Source organism: Lytechinus variegatus, chromosome 9 (genome assembly GCF_018143015.1).
Source record: "Lytechinus variegatus isolate NC3 chromosome 9, Lvar_3.0, whole genome shotgun sequence".
NCBI lineage: Eukaryota > Metazoa > Echinodermata > Echinoidea > Temnopleuroida > Toxopneustidae > Lytechinus > Lytechinus variegatus.
In genome coordinates, this window is record NC_054748.1 from 8,478,055 (window position 1) to 8,496,139 (window position 18,085).

At 36.2% G+C, this 18,085-nt stretch overlaps 1 protein-coding gene across 1 annotated transcript in view; it reads left to right on the forward strand.

Annotated features, from left to right (window-relative positions):
• The first annotated feature begins 1,592 nt into the window (after positions 1-1,592).
• Positions 1,593-18,085, forward strand: part of LOC121421105 (cytoskeleton-associated protein 5-like) — a 77,714-nt gene continuing 61,221 nt past the window's right edge. The window contains 8 exon segments of the mRNA XM_041615738.1: positions 1,593-1,693; positions 8,710-8,874; positions 11,131-11,324; positions 11,843-11,969; positions 12,855-13,106; positions 13,642-13,777; positions 17,020-17,117; positions 17,568-17,681. Of these exon segments, the coding sequence (XP_041471672.1) occupies positions 8,818-8,874; positions 11,131-11,324; positions 11,843-11,969; positions 12,855-13,106; positions 13,642-13,777; positions 17,020-17,117; positions 17,568-17,681 (978 nt within the window). The 5' untranslated portion in view covers positions 1,593-1,693; positions 8,710-8,817.

Below are 18,085 nucleotides of genomic sequence, written 5' to 3' on the forward strand. Positions count from 1 at the left end.
GTTTACCCCTTTGACTCTTTCACTGATATCATTTTGTCTTATGGTTGTTATATATATATATATATATATATATTTACATATAGACAACCCTTTTTATTTGCTTATCTTTGAGTGACTTGTGTAAGAGATTTCTTACCTGATATTTATGGTGATTATATTTTGGCTATTGATTGTACTTAACGTGTTTTATTCACATTCTGGATATTATGTGTGTATATATACATATATATAATATTCAAAACAAAAAACAAAGAAAAAAAATCAAAGAAGATTTTTGGGTGGGAGTGTGGCTGCCCCCAATCTCATTTTGGCAGCTTCCCGCGCCCCTTGTGGATGCGCGTTTTTTACCTTATTGTCTACGCGCTGCGCTAATTAGTTTTAAGTCTCTTTACCAGTGATTCTTCCGATAATTAAAGATAATTCTTTGTTTTTACATTATTTAAATTGTTAATCGAACGAATTGGATCATAATTCTTGTGTATAATAGTAGTTTATATTTTCCAACACTTTCTCGGTCTAACTTGCCAATTCAGTGTAATTATAAAACATATTTTTCTTGATTATATTTTAATGATATCAATGCGCGCAAAGTGCCATGACAACCCAAAATAACTATTTTCTTGATTTTGTCACTTTGCTGTTATTTGACCTATAGAAGGAGACCTTTGTTTACGGCTCCTCTGCAAAATCTGTTTTAACATTACTGCCATGCAAACGTTATTTATGTCCAGCCAACGAGGTGAGTTGGATCGAAAGAAGTTTTATTCATGATATTGTTGATATAAATTATTAATCAATTCTTTGTTTTCATGTAATATTATTCTAACGATTGTGGAATATTATGGATATTTATGTTTCGGAACTTGGTTGATATTGATGTGCTTTTGTTTAAATTACGTAATTGTACTTGAAACTTAGTGACATGACATTTGGTTATGAATGATGAGAACTAGTTGAGAATTATTGTATGAAATGTCATATGATCGTATATGTCTTGTTTGAAATGTCATAGTTGAGGAAATTTCACTAAAAGAGTAATTCAATAAGACTTGATTAATATATGTTTAATTGGAAAAGATATATTATTGCAATGTTATGAAATATGAAATTAATTGTTTAAATTGTTCAATGTTTGTTACAGTTTCACGGCACTGTTTGGAAATAAACTTTCAACATCCGTCTAAACGTTGGATCTTCTGACTTTGTGTAAATAACTTGGTGGCAGTTACACTTTTGTACTTCTGTACAGGGGCCGCGGAAGCGGGGGGGGGGGGGGGTTCAGCCCCCTACTTTTTTCCAAAACCGGTTAACATATTATTTTTTGCATGCCGGTCCGGGCAATTTGAAAACCGTTCCGCGGCCTCTGCTTTATAAATTGGAAGCTATTTGCATATTTTTGTCACTCTATCATTTTTACCTCCATGATTCTAATCAGGCTAATAAACTTAATGGGTTAGAGGATTTTTTATCAATCAATCTTTTACCAAATTTGAATGAACCGCGAGCGTAGCAGACGGTTTTTATCAATTAACAACACAATGGGAAAAGCACACAAACCTTTGACACGCGAAATCACTCAAGTGAGCTGTATTGACCAATCACGGTCGAGCTCTCATATCCACGGACCCACATCCGATTTGAAAACATTTCAGAGATATAACGGGACGGATTTAGACTTCTACTGCGAAATTGGGTAAGTTTTGTCTTTTCAAAAACTTTTTGACGAAATTTCTGATATTTCAAGTAATGCTAGTTAAAGTAATTTGTTTCTCTATTAAAAATTCTATGATTTTTCCCATTGGTGAAGTTGTAACGACGTGATTGACAATTATCTCCCATTGACTTTGCACACAAAGTTTTGACTGCAGTGCAGGAGTTTGAGCTTGACTGAGCTGAGTCTGAGTGTGTGGAAATGTGCAAGTGCAACCGTGACCGTGTCCGTGTGAAGGGGAAGTCTCGGCTGCAAAAGACATGCCTGCCGTCTGAAATTGAAAAGACGGTTTATGAGATAGAGAGTGAGAGATAAACGGTTCAATTGTTCAGAGACTTCTGTGTGGTCACTAACCTTGACAATCATGAGTCGATGACATATTAACAATTGTGTCAATAAAAAATATTCAGTGAATTTGTGCCTGACTCTGAGACTGATATCTATGTTATTTGTTGTTTCTGATGCCGTGCACTTAACCGTTAAACGTTAATGGCCAATGAATATATTAAAATGATATTATGGTACAGTTTTGCGTTGGCCGACAGGCGACTTCGAGAGAATTTCCCCTCCAATCATCGTTCACAAATGTCAGCAAGTCTCTCACAGTCTCAATCTCAATCACATTTCAATCAAGGTCAATATGCGCCCCACTTCTCCAAAAATTGCTATCGGGAACGGCTCTATTTTGGCTTTGATCTCGATGTCATCATTTAAATTCTCAGACATCGCTTTGCTTAGACCTTAGTCAGATCGGATTTGCCGTAATTTTGGGTTGAAATTACTGACAAAATCTTGCAAACATGTGGCGAACAAACAGGTGAGCTGCCGCAGACGGATCTTTTGGTCGTCAAATACATGTACCTATCAAAACTAAGGCGAAGCCACACATTGCCAAGCGAAGCGATGTCTGAATATGAAATCGACAATGACCTCGAGATCCAGCCAAAATACTGCTGCTACCGATCGCGATATTCAGAAAAGTTGTGGGCATATTGCCTTGAAGTGATTGAAAATTTTACTTTTACTTCAAGAAATTCAGCTAACTAGCACCCCCATGTCTGCACAAAAAAATTAACTTTTTAGAAGAGTAGACATTCATGAATTTCTTTTTATTCCACATAAAATTTCAGTTGATGTTAATGTTTCTGTAATGAAGATGGGGGGGGGGGGGCAGGTCTGATGTCTGTGCACCTAGAAATTAATTAAGATTTAAAATCATGAATTAATAATTTTTATTCCACGATTACTTATCCAAGATGATGTTTCTTAGATTTTAATGAGTACATGTACAAAAAGTCTCATAGAAATGTGAGAGTAATGATTTTCTTGGGAAACACCTTGGTTGGTCATTTTGAGAACAAAAAATGTTACCCCATGTCTGCACTACATTATTCAAGGTTTTTGATGAGAAAGGCTGCCTTTTGACGCAGTCTTATTATAAAGTACCTGGAATTCATTTTTTTTTAAAAGAATTTTGAGTCAGATTTTAAAAGAATATTGTCCTTATGGCTTATTCAAGGCTCCACACTTTTATTTCTTGGTGGCCCGATCTGCCCACGAAAATCATAAACTCTTGGTGGCCCTAAAACAATAGAAAGAAGTACAATTTTATATCAATACATTGGTAGCCTGACTGGGCCACCAATTGTAGGCTTTTACAAAATTTTGGTGGCCCGACTCTCATTTTTGGTTGCCCTGGGCCACTTTTCATGTCAAGCCCTGCCTTATTGCAGATCTATGTAGATTTTGTGGTCCTTGCGTTTCTTCGCTTCAGAATCGTACAGATATGCATACATGTACATGTACATATATGTGCACCTTACTATAAGAGTTGCCAAAAAACTTTAAAATTAAAAAAAAAAAATTCTGGGGAAAGCCTTGGTCAGTCATTTTCAGATTGAAAAAAAAATATGGTGCCCCATGCATCCATGTCTGCATTGCAGCCATTAACTATACACAAGATTCAAAGATTTTGATGAGAAAGGTTGCATTTTGAGGCAGACAGGAAATACCTGAAATTCATTGTTTTACCACTTTTGAGTCAGGTATTATAAGGAATATACATGTAGATCTGTCTGTACATGGATGTATCGCAGGTGTAAACTTCATGGTCGTTGCTGGTCTTTTAATATTAGAATAGCGTATGTATGCACGTATCAAATGGTATTGCACAGACTTCAGGCACCTTGTAGTATGTACCCTCCGCCCGCTGGGTCTGGCATCCTTGGACTTGGCACAGTCTTGGGCATTTACATGGCAAGTTCCCGCAAGTCTGCACATGCGTATCTGCGCGATTCTAGTAAAAGAAGATACGTGACGAACACATACTTTCCACATGCAATACATTCATTATGAAATCTGACACATAATGGGGGAAAATAATTTGGATTTTGGGCATGATGGCCTCAAAATGCAGCCTTTCTCATGAAAATCCCTGAATCGTGTGCAAAGTGAATTTGATAATTTTTGTTATTTGAAATTTCCATCATATAAGGATTACCACCCAAAATTCCAAACAAATATTGAGATCCCAGACAGTTTACATGTAGGGGAGATCGGGGTTAGCTGGAACTCGGAGTAAGTTGAAACATTGTAATTTTGATAAACGTCTGTAAAATAAATTTATGCAATACTGCCCTCAATTTATTGCTATTAATAATATAACAGTTGCGCTTTCCCGACAGCGATGGCGGCAGCGGCGTTGTCATTGAAATCTTAAAGTACACACATTAAGGGCAGTATTGCATATTATTTTACAGGCGAAAATTACAATGTTTCAACTTACCCAGCGTTCTAACTAACCCCGATCTCCCCTGTAGTGGGATGAACCCTCATGACCCCCTACTGTATACATGTACATGTAGCACTTTGCCATAATTTCGCATCACAAGCATTTTTTAATGCTTAAAGGACAATCCACCCCAACAAAAACTTGATTTGAATAAAAAGAGAAAAATTCAACAAGCATACCTTGTAACACTGAAAATTTCATCAAAATCGGATGTAAAATAAGAAAGTTATGGCATTTTAAAGCTTCTCTTATTTTCAACAAAATAGTTATATTAATGAGCTAGTTACATATGTGTACTTTCAAATGAGAGAGTTGATGACATCACTCACTATTTCTTTTGTATTTCATTATATGAAATATTTTTATTTTCTCGTCATTGTCATGTGAAATGAAGTTTCATTCCTCCCTGAACACGTGGAATTCCATTATTTTAACATTTTGTGCTTCAGGCAAGGAGGTCCTAATCGTCAAATTCGTAAAAATTGAAATATTGTATAATTCAAACAATAAAAACAAAAGAAATAGTGAGTGAGTGACATCACCAAATCTCTCATTTGGATGTAACTGGCTCGTTCATATAACTACAGTTGTATTTTGTTAAAAATAAGCGAAAATTTGAAATGTCATAACTTTCTTATTTTACATCCGATTTTGATGAAATTTTCAGCATTGTGCTTGTCTGATTTTTCTCTATTGATTCAAATCAACATTTTTCTGAGGTGGACTTGACCTTTAAAAACAGCATGAGGTACAATTTGAGAAATGATAACTTTTTTTAAAGATGGATGGGTAGAATCTCATGGATGCTGGTCATGAAGGGGGGGGGGGGGTGGTGAGGTTGTGATATTACACAAAAAGTGTCTTTTTTTAATAAATGTACAGGTATCACAGAAATGTGTTTAAATTTTAAATTAATACATTGTAAAATCAATTAAGAAGCTTGTAGGAGAACTTCCCAAAAGTGCTCCTGGGCAAGCTAAATTTCCTACAACTAGTACATGTCGTATATAAAAGCACTAGTACACTGTACATTACATACATGTACATGTAGCGACTTTGAAGATTATTTATTCATTCGTGTATTTTTGTTTTTTTGTTTATTTTCTATTCCCCTTGGCTTACCAATTACATGTATCTGTTGTACATGTGCCCCCAAAGTGGTATAAATAACCAGTTTGTGAAAAAAAGGTTTAAAGCCTGGCTGAGTGGATGATATGAAAAAACAATCCTGTGGAGAGAGAATCAAGTGCTTGTATTTGTTTGTACTGTAAGTGCTGCTAGTTTACAATGTACATGTACATGTATTTACCATACTCCAAGTGTATAGTAAATACCGCTTCAGTGTGCATAGGAAATAAATGAGGTTGACAGGAAATTTTGCCCTCATGACGGCCCAACTCTCCCCTAAAATAAAATCCCCCCAATTAATGCATGCTTTCGGGGCCGGCCATTCTTTCTAGAGTCGCCCCAAGATGTTACAAACAATATTCAAGATTTATTTTAAGAAAATTAATACACTAAGTGGTACATGTAGAATTTAATGATATTTGCCTGTAATGCACAATTGTTTGTTGTCCCTAAAAAGTAGTCCTTAGAAATGAGAGAAATAGCCCCAAAATTTTGCAAATGTGGAAAAAAAACCCTTAAATGAAATGTACTTCCTACCCTGTACAGCGTACATGTACTGACTCAGGACCCAGATGCACGGTATAATGTGAATTCCTTGCACGCAAGCTTGAAAACAACATTACATCGCATTCAATTTCTTTTCAATTTCAGGGCACTGATTGGCATTATGTACCTGTGTTTGTGTAAAAACAGAAATATTTGCATTTCTCTCTCATGCATACAACTGTACATATCATGTAAAAAGAAGTAGAATAGTGTATTTTCATCACATTTACGGTATCTTTTTTGACAGGTGAGCAAATGCAAAATCTGTCGAATAAAAGTAATATGATGAGAAAAATATAAACTTTAAAAGTGGGGGAGGGGGGGGGGTGGTGGGAGGGAAGAACAATGAAATTCTTTGTTATCTTCATTGTTGTACATATGTGTTCATCTTCAGGAGATAATCTAAACATGTATAAAATGAGAGAGAAAGAGAACTCAGAGGAGAGAAGGGACTTTGATTTGATGTGTGTATATTCATACACGCAGGCCTTCTTCCTCAATCTGAGAATCGGATAGAAGGAATACACATGATGTACTCACACGCATACAGATAGCACGTAAATTTACTTGGTCTGAAAGGCAAGACTACTTGCAAGTTGAGGTGCAATTTATGTAGTTGGAATGGGCATTATTATTATCAGAGGCTGCATTGGAGTCTGCATGTGATGATGCGAGTCACTGCTGGGATGCACCCGACAACGGATGACTCATCCTCCATGTCTATAAATACAATTGCTGTCTTGATAGTCTGATTTCAGACCCGTCAAGATTTTATTACAGACAGTGCATATGGGGTGTATTGTTTTATGAAGGGGAGTGTCTGTACATGTAAGCATGGAGAGATTTCCTGAGTGTATATTATTGAAAATCTGTTCCTTGAATATTAAAGTTTCTTTATTTTCTGATAAATTAAAAGAGATGGATAAAGTTGATGCATGGAGGATAGGGTCTACTTGTATAGTACATGTTCATTGAATATTCTAATGTTCTCTCTGTATCTTTTGCACACTATACTCGTGTGTTAACACTACAGATCAAAATGTGTTGCTGTTTTTATTATTCCTTTTGGCCAGGAGAAAATATGAATAGAACATTTACTGTAAGTTGCAAATCAATTAAAGGAGAATGAAACCATTGGAACAAGATAGCTTGTGTGAAAACAGAAAAATCAAAGAAACAGATCAACAAAAGTTTGAGAAAAATCAGACAAAGAATGAGAAAGTTAATGAGCATTTGAATATTGCGATCACTAATGCTATGGAGATAGCAAATTGGCAATGCGACAAAGATGTGTGATGTCACTTGCGAACAACTCTCCCCATTACTTTAGTATATATTTCACTTGAATTGCCTCTTTTATCACATCTATCCATAAATCATGTAATACATATTTTTTAAGAATACATTATGGATAAAGAGTTTGTATCATCATAAGAAAAAGCAAAAAGAGACATTTTGAGGGTTTTTTGTAGTCCACCAAAGGGAAAGTTGTTCATCAGTGACATCACACATCCTTGTCGCATTGCCAATGTGAGGATCTCCATAGTTATTAGTGATTGCAATATTCAAATGCTCATAACTTTCCCAATATTTGTCCAATTTTTCTCAAACTTTCTTTATTCTTATTCTTTGATTTTTCTGTTTCTACACATGCCTATTTGTTCCAAATGTTTTATTCCCCTTAAAGGTTTTATAAACAAAGGTTTAATAAGACAATATTATTGCAGGAAAGCAGCAAAGTCATTCTGTTTTCATGTAACCCACTACTACATGTATACTTCGTACATTTTTCTAAACATGACGAAAAAAAAAAAATCTGGACTCCAACAAGTGTACATGACATGTACAATGTACATGTACATGTACTTATAGATAAGGCAAGAGTGACATGCTGTGTGCACATGTATGCATAAATGTTCACTGAAGAGCAATTGGGCAATCCTGAATCATGAATCCTGAAATTGGCATCCATGTACTGTGCATTGTGCACTATAGACCAGTCACACCGCATACTACATTGTACATGTGCATGTGCTTCCAGTACATACCATTACATGTATTGTACATGACCAGTGTCTTTACCATGGAGGATACTGTATTTTCTTTGTGTACATTTAAAGTCAAAGTCAAGTTCAGCGAATCAATATGAATTATGATGATGATCCAATGATGATGATGAGGTTGATGATGATGAGGGTGATGATGATGATGGTGATCATGATGTAGATGGAGATGTTGGTGATGATGATGATGATGATGGAAGATGATGATGTAGAACAATGATGATGATGATGAACCTGTATGATAAGGATGATGAAGTTTATGATGATGATGATGATAGTTGTAATTATGATGATGATGATTGTGATAATGAATGATGATGCAAAGTTCTCAATGAATTTAAAAAAAAATGCTGGTGCATTCATTGATTTGGATACAATGCGCTCTGATAATGTCCATTTATATACAGTACGGGTACACTGTGTCTTAAATACAGTATCATCAATTTTAATTTCCCTTCTTTTCTCTTCAGACTTGTTCCTATTAAATTCACTTTGAGGAAGAATTATTATTGCAGCTGATCACCTGACCCTACACTGACCACCTGACCATATACTGATCACCTGACCAATGAGGCATTATGGGAGATGATCAAGAATATCTGAAGCTTCCTATTGATGAACAATGTGTTCATAAGGTTAGTATTTCAGTTTTTAAATTCATTTGTGTTCATACATGTATGATCTTGTATACATCTTGTATATTAGTGAATGATAATATTAAAGAATATAACAATAAATAACTATAATAATGATAATGATGATGATGATAATGATGATGATAATAATAATGATAACGGCATATTTACCCAGGGTAGCCACTTCATCTCCGAAAACTGTTCTCCCAGCGGGCCCTGCTATTATTAGTACCCGGCTATATGTAAAGCTAGGCTACCGATTAAGGTGCACACAGCTTTTTGAGGAATTATTTCCTGCCTGTACCCATTTACCTCACCTGGGTTGAGTGCAGCACAGTGTGGATAAATTTCTTCCAGAAGGAAAACGTGCCACGGCTAGGATTCAAACCCACGACCCTCTGTTTGAAAGGCGCGAGTCAGAACCACTCACATACTTTACTATAATACATACTGAAAGAGGTGACACTAAAATTATCTTCTATTGCATTTTTTCAAGCTACATGTATATGTCATGGGTACAGGTTTTTTGTCTCTTGCCATAAAAATAGAGGTCAATATGGGAAAACTGGGAATTTGATATTGTGAAATTTACAACAATGTTCAATAAAACTAGGGTATCTGAAAAGAGGAGAAAATGACAGCTGTGCTGTAGTCAAAATCAATACATTCCACCCGCTATTGTTATGTGAATTTTCCCCAGCACATATGAGCATCATAATTTGCTACAGTTCTGTAATTTTTACAGTAAAGTATGTGAGTTCTACAGTCAAGTGAAAATTGCAATAGAATTTGGATGAAGTTCAACGTTTAATAGGCCGAGCGAGCATGGGGGATGGACGTGAGAAACGTGCCTATTTTGGTGATATGCCAGTATTACTAGGGGGTAGTCTTGAATCGATAAGTGATCATTATTTGGAGGATGTTGATCCGAGGATGTCTCATTATGACCTGTGCCAACATGAGGTAAGGATAGTGCATGCAGCCACTTGGTCATCTACCATTTAGTCTAATTCCCACACCGTAGCACCATTACGGCTAATTCCTAAAACTGAGGTAGTGTTTAATAGGAGAAGCTATTTTGCCATCTATTGTAATGTAAATATCAATGGTCAATTCACCATTGTAAATTATTCTTAATAAATTTGCAATAGATACAGTGGTGCTTAAATATTAATGAACCCAACCAGGAAATGAACATATTTTAAGTGTTCAAGTTCTATCAAGTTTTAGATATTTAATTGTGAAGTCAGTTGATGAAATATGACATTCAACAAAGTTTGTTTCTTAAGGCCTGCTGCCTCTTCGGACAGTTTAATGTTCTTGTCTTGAATATAACACTCGGCATGAAGGAGTGCATTCTTTGGCCTGGTTCACTTACATGTACTTTTAAGCACAACTGTAGATTGCTTTTAAGTAGAACAAATAATCACATATTTGTTTTGCAAAAAGTATACCATTATTAAAATGATTTGTTAGGCCCGTATTCTGAAGTCGGGTTTAACTGAAACTCAGGTTTAAAGTTGTGGTTTAAGTATGGATGGCCAATTGTTACATAAATCACTAACAGTAGAGATATCATATTTCAGCTCATTTGGCTCTCAAACCATTCATAATTGTCTAGGAAGTTTTAATAGATGATTGTCTTCACCATCGATGAATCGGGAAGAGCACAGTAAACATAAGAAACATACAACTTAATAAAAACTTAGACACTTTTGGCTTCCCATAATTTTAGCACAGAGTTAGACCATGGTCTAGGTTAAACCTGACTTCAGAATACGGGCCATAAATTCCAATTAAATTGGTCTAAAAGTTGCACTTCAGTGTCCATTTGTATGCAGAAGAAAATGAAGGGTGGCATTTGTCAAATCATTGTTAGAGGATGCACACTGCTGTACATACTAATAAATGAGATGCTCTGTGGTCCGTTTCATAAAGGACTTACAACTGTTGTAACTTTGCCATTATGGCAACTACCATGGCAACAGGGCTCAGCAGCCAATCAGCATCAAGGTTTCCATTCTAGTTGCCATTATGGCAAAGTTACAACAGTTGCAAGTCCTTTATGAAACGAGATCCTCTGTTGATCAGTGTTACCATGGTAGTTACCACTGGATGGCAAAGCTACCATAATAACTTCTATGCATCGGGGGCCAGGTGCACATCAGCATTTAATCACGACTTTGAGTCACACTTAGACCTCTTTGTACAACACCCCCAGGTATATTAAACTACACTTTCTTGATCTTATTTCAGGTTTGGAAAGCCCGTCTCCATGGCTACGAGGAGGCGGCCAAACTGTTCAAAAAGATCAGTGATGAGAAGAGTTCAGAGTTCACCAAGTACGCTGGATTGGTGAAGAAGTTTGTGACTGATAGCAATGCCGTAGCGCAGGAGAAAGGACTGGATGCCGCACTGGCCTTCTTAGATTGCGCTCATATAGCACCAAAGTATGTATCGAAACATCTAATTATCTGTCATTTTGAAGAACTTTTGCTGCTTCTTTCCTTTTTCCCTTTCCCCTTTTTTCCCTTTTAAATGAAATTAATGAAATTTTTAGAAATACAGTGTAGTTTTGATTCTCCTCTACGTTCAGTCCTTCCCACCCTCTCCCTTCACATGCTCCTACATGTACCTTCCTTTTACCTGTGTTTTTTTTCTTTCACATTCCTCTCTGGCTTTCCTCATTACATGTACCCCGTCTCCCTCCTCCGTCCTTATTTATTTATTTGTTTGTTTTGTTTATATATTCTTTTATTCACTTTTTTATTAGTGTATTTATTTGTTCATTTGTTCGTTCGTTCATTCATTCGAACATATCACCAATTTGGTGGTCTTCCATGTGGCCCTGTTAATAAAAAAGAACACCAAATAATGATAATAATAATGTTAAGCAACTGTTTGTAAGGGTGACCTTCCCCTTTAAAATTTAAATATGTAATTGCTTGAATTTTTTCCCCTTTCACAGAACTGTAGGTGAAGTCACCGCAGGTGTGGTTGCTAAATGTCTGAACTCATCGAGAACCAAGACCAGAGAGAAGGGCATGGAGATTCTTATGGTGTACATAGAGCTAGAGAAACAAGAACAAGTTATGGTATGAATCATACGTTACTGAATCGTTAAACTGATGTATGTTTTGATTCATCCAGGGAGAAATACAAATCACAAAGAGAAAATGATTATGTTTATGTGGACTAACTGGTACTGAAACGAAGAACAGTTGCATGTCCGGTCTGGGACTTTTCTTCAGCTCGTCTGACAATAACATCTATTGTTGTGTGTCGGCGCCAAGTGGCAACTGCGATTTCCTGCCAATTCAGAGGAGCTGAAGAAGCGTCCCAGATCAGACGTTTCAAATTTAAATTCAGATTTATCTGTTCTTCGTAATTTACTGTATTATTGTTGAGGCGTTGTGGTTGCCCAATGTAATGATGATTTTGAAATATTGGGATATTGAATCTCAATCAATAGGCCATGATGAGGTTTTAACTTTTTTATCTCAAGAAACCTGTCATGAACTGCTTTCTCAGAAAAGAGTGTCAAGTCCAGGAGTTGTTTCAAAAAGTTTTAAGTTATCCTAAATGTCAAAATTACATTTTTAATTATGTGTGGTTTATGACACATCACCGCAATGTTCAAATCGTGCTTAGAGGATAACAGTAAAAAGCTTCTGAAATCATATGATTTGATTGGCTGATAATAAAGTTGTTATAAAAGTTGAGCTTAGTATGGCCAGTCTTCATGAAATAGGACCCTTACTTAAATTGTAGGTGTTACTTAAATCATTGCTATCACTAATGATTATTGGACCATATACCTGGGGAGTCTTAAATGAAGCATCTTTTCAGTGATTTGTACTCTCAAATTTCCACTCAACCAATCAGATCCCAGGATTTCAGTAGCTTTTAGTAGTAGTCATTAATAGCCACTGACAAAGAGCCTTCATGAAATGCTTCCCTCTTCTATACAATGCTCACAGGAGGAACTGTTGAAGGGACTCACCAACAAGCAACCCAAGATCGTCGCTGCCTGCCTGGAGGTCATGGCATCGGCCGTCAGAGAGTTCGGGTCAAAGGTCATCACGCTGAAACCTGTCGTCAAGTCGGTTCCGAAGGTCCTGGAGCACAGCGACAAGAACGTGAGAGAGAAGGCCAAGCAGCTTGCCATCGATCTCTATCGATGGATCGGTGCTGCCATGAAACCCAGCTTACAGAATATCAAACCTGTGCAGGTAGGTTGAGCTATCCTGGGTGCCCGGTTGCATAAGGAGTTGCGATGAATTGCAGTTATCAGTCGTAAGTTATTTTCAACCAATTAGAGGCATGCATTTGGACTTGCTTGTGATTTTTTCAGATGCATTGAAACTCAACTATTCCTGATGACAGGCCTCTTGGCATTGTATTACTTTGGTCAAATTTTATTAATTTTAGTTAGCTTTTATTCTTCATAATTTGGGGAAAATCTGATTTTTTGTTGTTTTGTTGCTGCATTTATCTTTAAAGTTTCTATATCAGTTGCTCTATAAAGTTCAAATTTGTCAATTTTAGATGCTCCACTTGTTATGAGTAGAGGTCAATTATGTTGAAATTATTCTGTTTGTTTGTTACAGTTCAAAGAGTTGGAGGAGGAGTTTGAGAGACTACTCTTCAAGCCTGCCAAGCAGACATGGTATTTTAGAGGTCATTGATGTCAAAGATTTATGATTAATAATTTAATGTCAGAGGTCATATCAGATGTCATTAATCTATTTTCTGTGTTTGCTCCAGTTGAAAGAGTTGGAAGAGGAGTTTGAAAAACTACCAGGCAAGCCTGCCAAGCAGACAAGATTCCTCAAATCACAGCAGGACCTCAAGGCCAAAGCGATGGCTCAGGATGACGCTGACGAAGATGAAGATGAGGAAGGTTAGTTATTAAATAATAAACATTTCTAGTATAGTGCATATCACATGATATAAACATCTCCATGCACTTCAAAGGATTTGATAGCCATTATAGGGCGAAAGCATTTCAAGGAACTTATTCCTGCCAGGTACCCATTTACCATGATACCTGACCTGGGGCCTGTTGCAGAAAGAGTTGCAATCAATAGCAACTCTAAAAATCATTGTAACTTGATTTTCTACCAATCAACAGTGCGCATCTGGGACTTGTGATTGATTTGGGGGCTTGCATTTAAACGCAACTCTTTCTGCAACAGGCCCCCAGTTGAGTTTAGTATGATGGGGATCAATTTTCTCCTGAGGGAAACTGCCATGACTTGGATTTGAACATATGACCTTCTGTTTCAAAGTCAGGAGACTGATCCACTGGACCTTTTAGGAGCATTTTATGAAACAAATATGGATGTGCACTATTTGCTCTGAGCCAATCAGATGCAAGCATTTCGGTAGCTTATAACAATAGTCTGTGGAATTTACTCAAGGGAAGCATTTCATGAAATAAATATGGATGTTCACTATTTGCTCTGAGCCAATCAGATGCAAGCATTTCTGTAGCTTATAACAATAGTCTGTGGAAGTTACTCAAGGGAAGCATTTCATGAAATAAATATGGATGTTCACTATTTGCTCTGAGCCAATCAGATGCAAGCATTTTGGTAGCTTATAACAATAGTCTGTGGAAGTTACTCAAGGGAAGCATTTCATGAAATAAATATGGATGTTCACTATTTGCTCTGAGCCAATCAGATGCAAGCATTTCAGTAGCTTATAACAATAGTCAGTGGAAGTTACTCAAGGGAAGCATTTCATGAAACAAATATGGATGTTCACTATTTGCTCTGAGCCAATCAGATGCAAGCATTTCTGTAGCTTATAACAATAGTCAGTGGAAGTTACTCAAGGGAAGCATTTTATGAAACAAATATGGATGTTCAGTATTTGCTCTGAGCCAATCAGATGCAAGCATTTCGGTAGCTTATAACAATAGTCTGTGGAATTTATTCAAGGGAAGCATTTCATGAAATAAATATGGATGTTCACTATTTGCTCTGAGCCAATCAGATGCAAGCATTTCTGTAGCTTATAACAATAGTCTGTGGAAGTTATTCAAGGGAAGCATTTTATGAAACAAATATGGATGTTCACTATTTGCTCTGAGCCAATCAGATGCAAGCATTTCTGTAGCTTATAACAATAGTCTGTGGAATTTACTCAAGGGAAGCATTTTATGAAATAAATATGGATGTTCACTATTTGCTCTGAGCCAATCAGATGCAAGCCTTTCAGTAACTTCTAACAATAGTCTGTGGAAGTTACTCAAGGGAAGCATTTTATGAAATAAATATGGATGTTCACTATTTGCTCTGAGCCAATCAGATGCAAGCATTTCGGTAGCTTATAACAATAGTCTGTGGAAGTTACTCAAGGGAAGCATTTCATGAAACAAATATGGATGTTCACTATTTGCTCTGAGCCAATCAGATGCAAGCATTTCTGTAGCTTATAACAATAGTCTGTGGAAGTTACTCAAGGGAAGCATTTCATGAAACAAATAATCAATGAAAATCACTGATTATGTTGCTTTAAGCCAATCAGATGCAAGGATTTCAGTAGCTTATAACAATAGTCTGTGGAAGTTACTCAAGGGAAGCATTTTATGAAACAAATATGGATGTTCACTATTTGCTCTGAGCCAATCAGATGCAAGCATTTCGGTAGCTTATAACAATAGTCTGTGGAAGTTACTCAAGGGAAGCATTTCATGAAATAAATATGGATGTTCACTATTTGCTCTGAGCCAATCAGATGCAAGCATTTCTGTAGCTTATAACAATAGTCTGTGGAAGTTACTCAAGGGAAGCATTTTATGAAACAAATATGGATGTTCAGTATTTGCTCTGAGCCAATCAGATGCAAGCATTTCGGTAGCTTATAACAATAGTCTGTGGAAGTTACTCAAGGGAAGCATTTCATGAAATAAATATGGATGTTCACTATTTGCTCTGAGCCAATCAGATGCAAGCATTTCTGTAGCTTATAACAATAGTCAGTGGAAGTTACTCAAGGGAAGCATTTCATGATACAAATAGTCAATGAAAATCACTGATTATGTTGCTTTAAGCCAATCAGATGGAAGGATTATAGTAGCTTATAACAGTAGCCAGTAGAAATTGCTGACTTATTGTTTCATGAAACATTCCCGGAGAGCCAATTGTTAAGAATTATTCATACCTTTAGTGAGGTACTTTGGTAGTTTCTTGATCAGTCTGAAGTTGTGACTTGAGATTTATACTCTTACACATTATTTACATTATCGGTACTCCTATTAAAGCTTATTAAGTGTCCAGTCAATATGCCTTCCAATTTCTTATAGATAACGTCCAAACGTGTTTTTCAATTTGACCATGTCTTTATTGAGCTGACATGCGATTACCATGTGAGCAATGATGCTAAAATACTTTAACCTTCTTTGACATATAACAGAAGATACCCCAAAACTCATTCATCGGCTTGTCACGACTTAAATGGGTGGTCCGGGCTGAAATATTTATAGCTTAATACACAGAGTAGAACTCACTGAGCAAAACACTGAAAATTTCATCAAAATCGGATAACAAATAATAAAGTTATTGAAGTTTAAAGTTTAGCAATGTTTTGTGAAAACAGTTGTCATGAATATTCATTAGGCGAGCTGATGATGTCACATCTTCACTTTCCGTTTTCCGTTTTCATTATTTCATAATTGTGTGAAGAAAATGTCTCCCTTATTATGAAATAAGTTGCAGAAATAAATATCTAATGCACTAAATCATTTGTCAATCCAATTTTTCTAGTTCTTGGAGGAAAAAATTTGAATAAACCTGATTTCATATAATAAAATACAAAAGAACAAGTGGAAACGTGACATCATCAGCCCTAATGAATATTCATGACGACTGTTTTTACAAAATATACTAAACTTTAAAATTCAATAACTTTGCTATTTGTTGTCCGATTTTGACGAAATTTTCGGCACTTTGCTCAGTGAATTCTACTCTATTTATTAAGCTATAAATACTTTCAGCCTGGACCACCCCTTCAAAGGCAGTTACATGACAATCTGATATTTTTTTCGGGACTCTAGATGACCTTTAGTTCATTTAAGGTTGATCTTATCCATTTGTTCATTTCTCTACTCACCATCTTGTATTTGTTTCATTACAGATGAAGCGGATGCAGCAGGTCCTGCAGTAGATCCCTATGATCTCCTAGAGCCTGTGGATATCCTCTCCAAGTTACCCAAAGACTTCTATGAAAACATGGTCAGTACTTTGATAAGGATGCCCAAGGCTTAAACATCCTACTTTATGTTATGCCAATGATAACTTCAAGGGAAGTTGTGTTTCAAGGATTTCTTCGGGGGAAATCCCCAAATATTCCTAGATTGACTCTACTACATTTTAATGTTTTACCTTCATTTTCCTCAGTGAATTTTGAAGATTAAAAAAATAAAAAATAGATGTCATTTACATTGTCACAAATTTAATTTTGTATGCCCCATTAACATTTGGTCTGAGAATTTTTATACGTGCAAAGTCTATGTTAATAACCCATGAGATGCATTTCATTTTATTTTTAGTTGCTTTCAGAGTTGCAAGGAAACTGTCCATAAACATATCTAATCTGGACATGGAGTTGTTTGTAACATGCTTGCAATCAATGTCATTTCATCTTAATAACTCATGTCTTTATGTGTTGATGACCACATACAGGAAGCCAAGAAATGGCAGACGAGAAAGGAAGCTTTAGAGGCTCTACAACCCTTGACAGCTAACCCCAAGATAGAACCGGGAGACTTTGCAGAACTTGTCAGGGTTCTTAAGAAGGTGAGGGGGAAAAGACATGATTTTCAGTGTGTAAAGTGGGTCATTGTGGTCTAGTGGTTACGATAATAACATTTATAGGCCGCTTTATACTGGTGTTTCAAATTGCAAAGGTGGGCTGAATATTGAACGTAAACAAACCTACTACGATAGGCCTGGGTCATTACGTTTACAAAATATCGCGCTCCTGTAAAAAAAAAATAAATTACCAAAAATTGCTAAAATTTCACATTTTACATCTTTAAATCCATGAAATGGTCATCTATTTTTAATAATTCCTTGAAATCATTTTGATTTAGTTAGAAAACTACTGAAAAAAATGAAGAATTTTCACCTTTCCTTAACTCTGATTTATGGTGTTAAACTCGGTAAATATTGTAGTCCCACATGTAGATTTCCATGGTGTT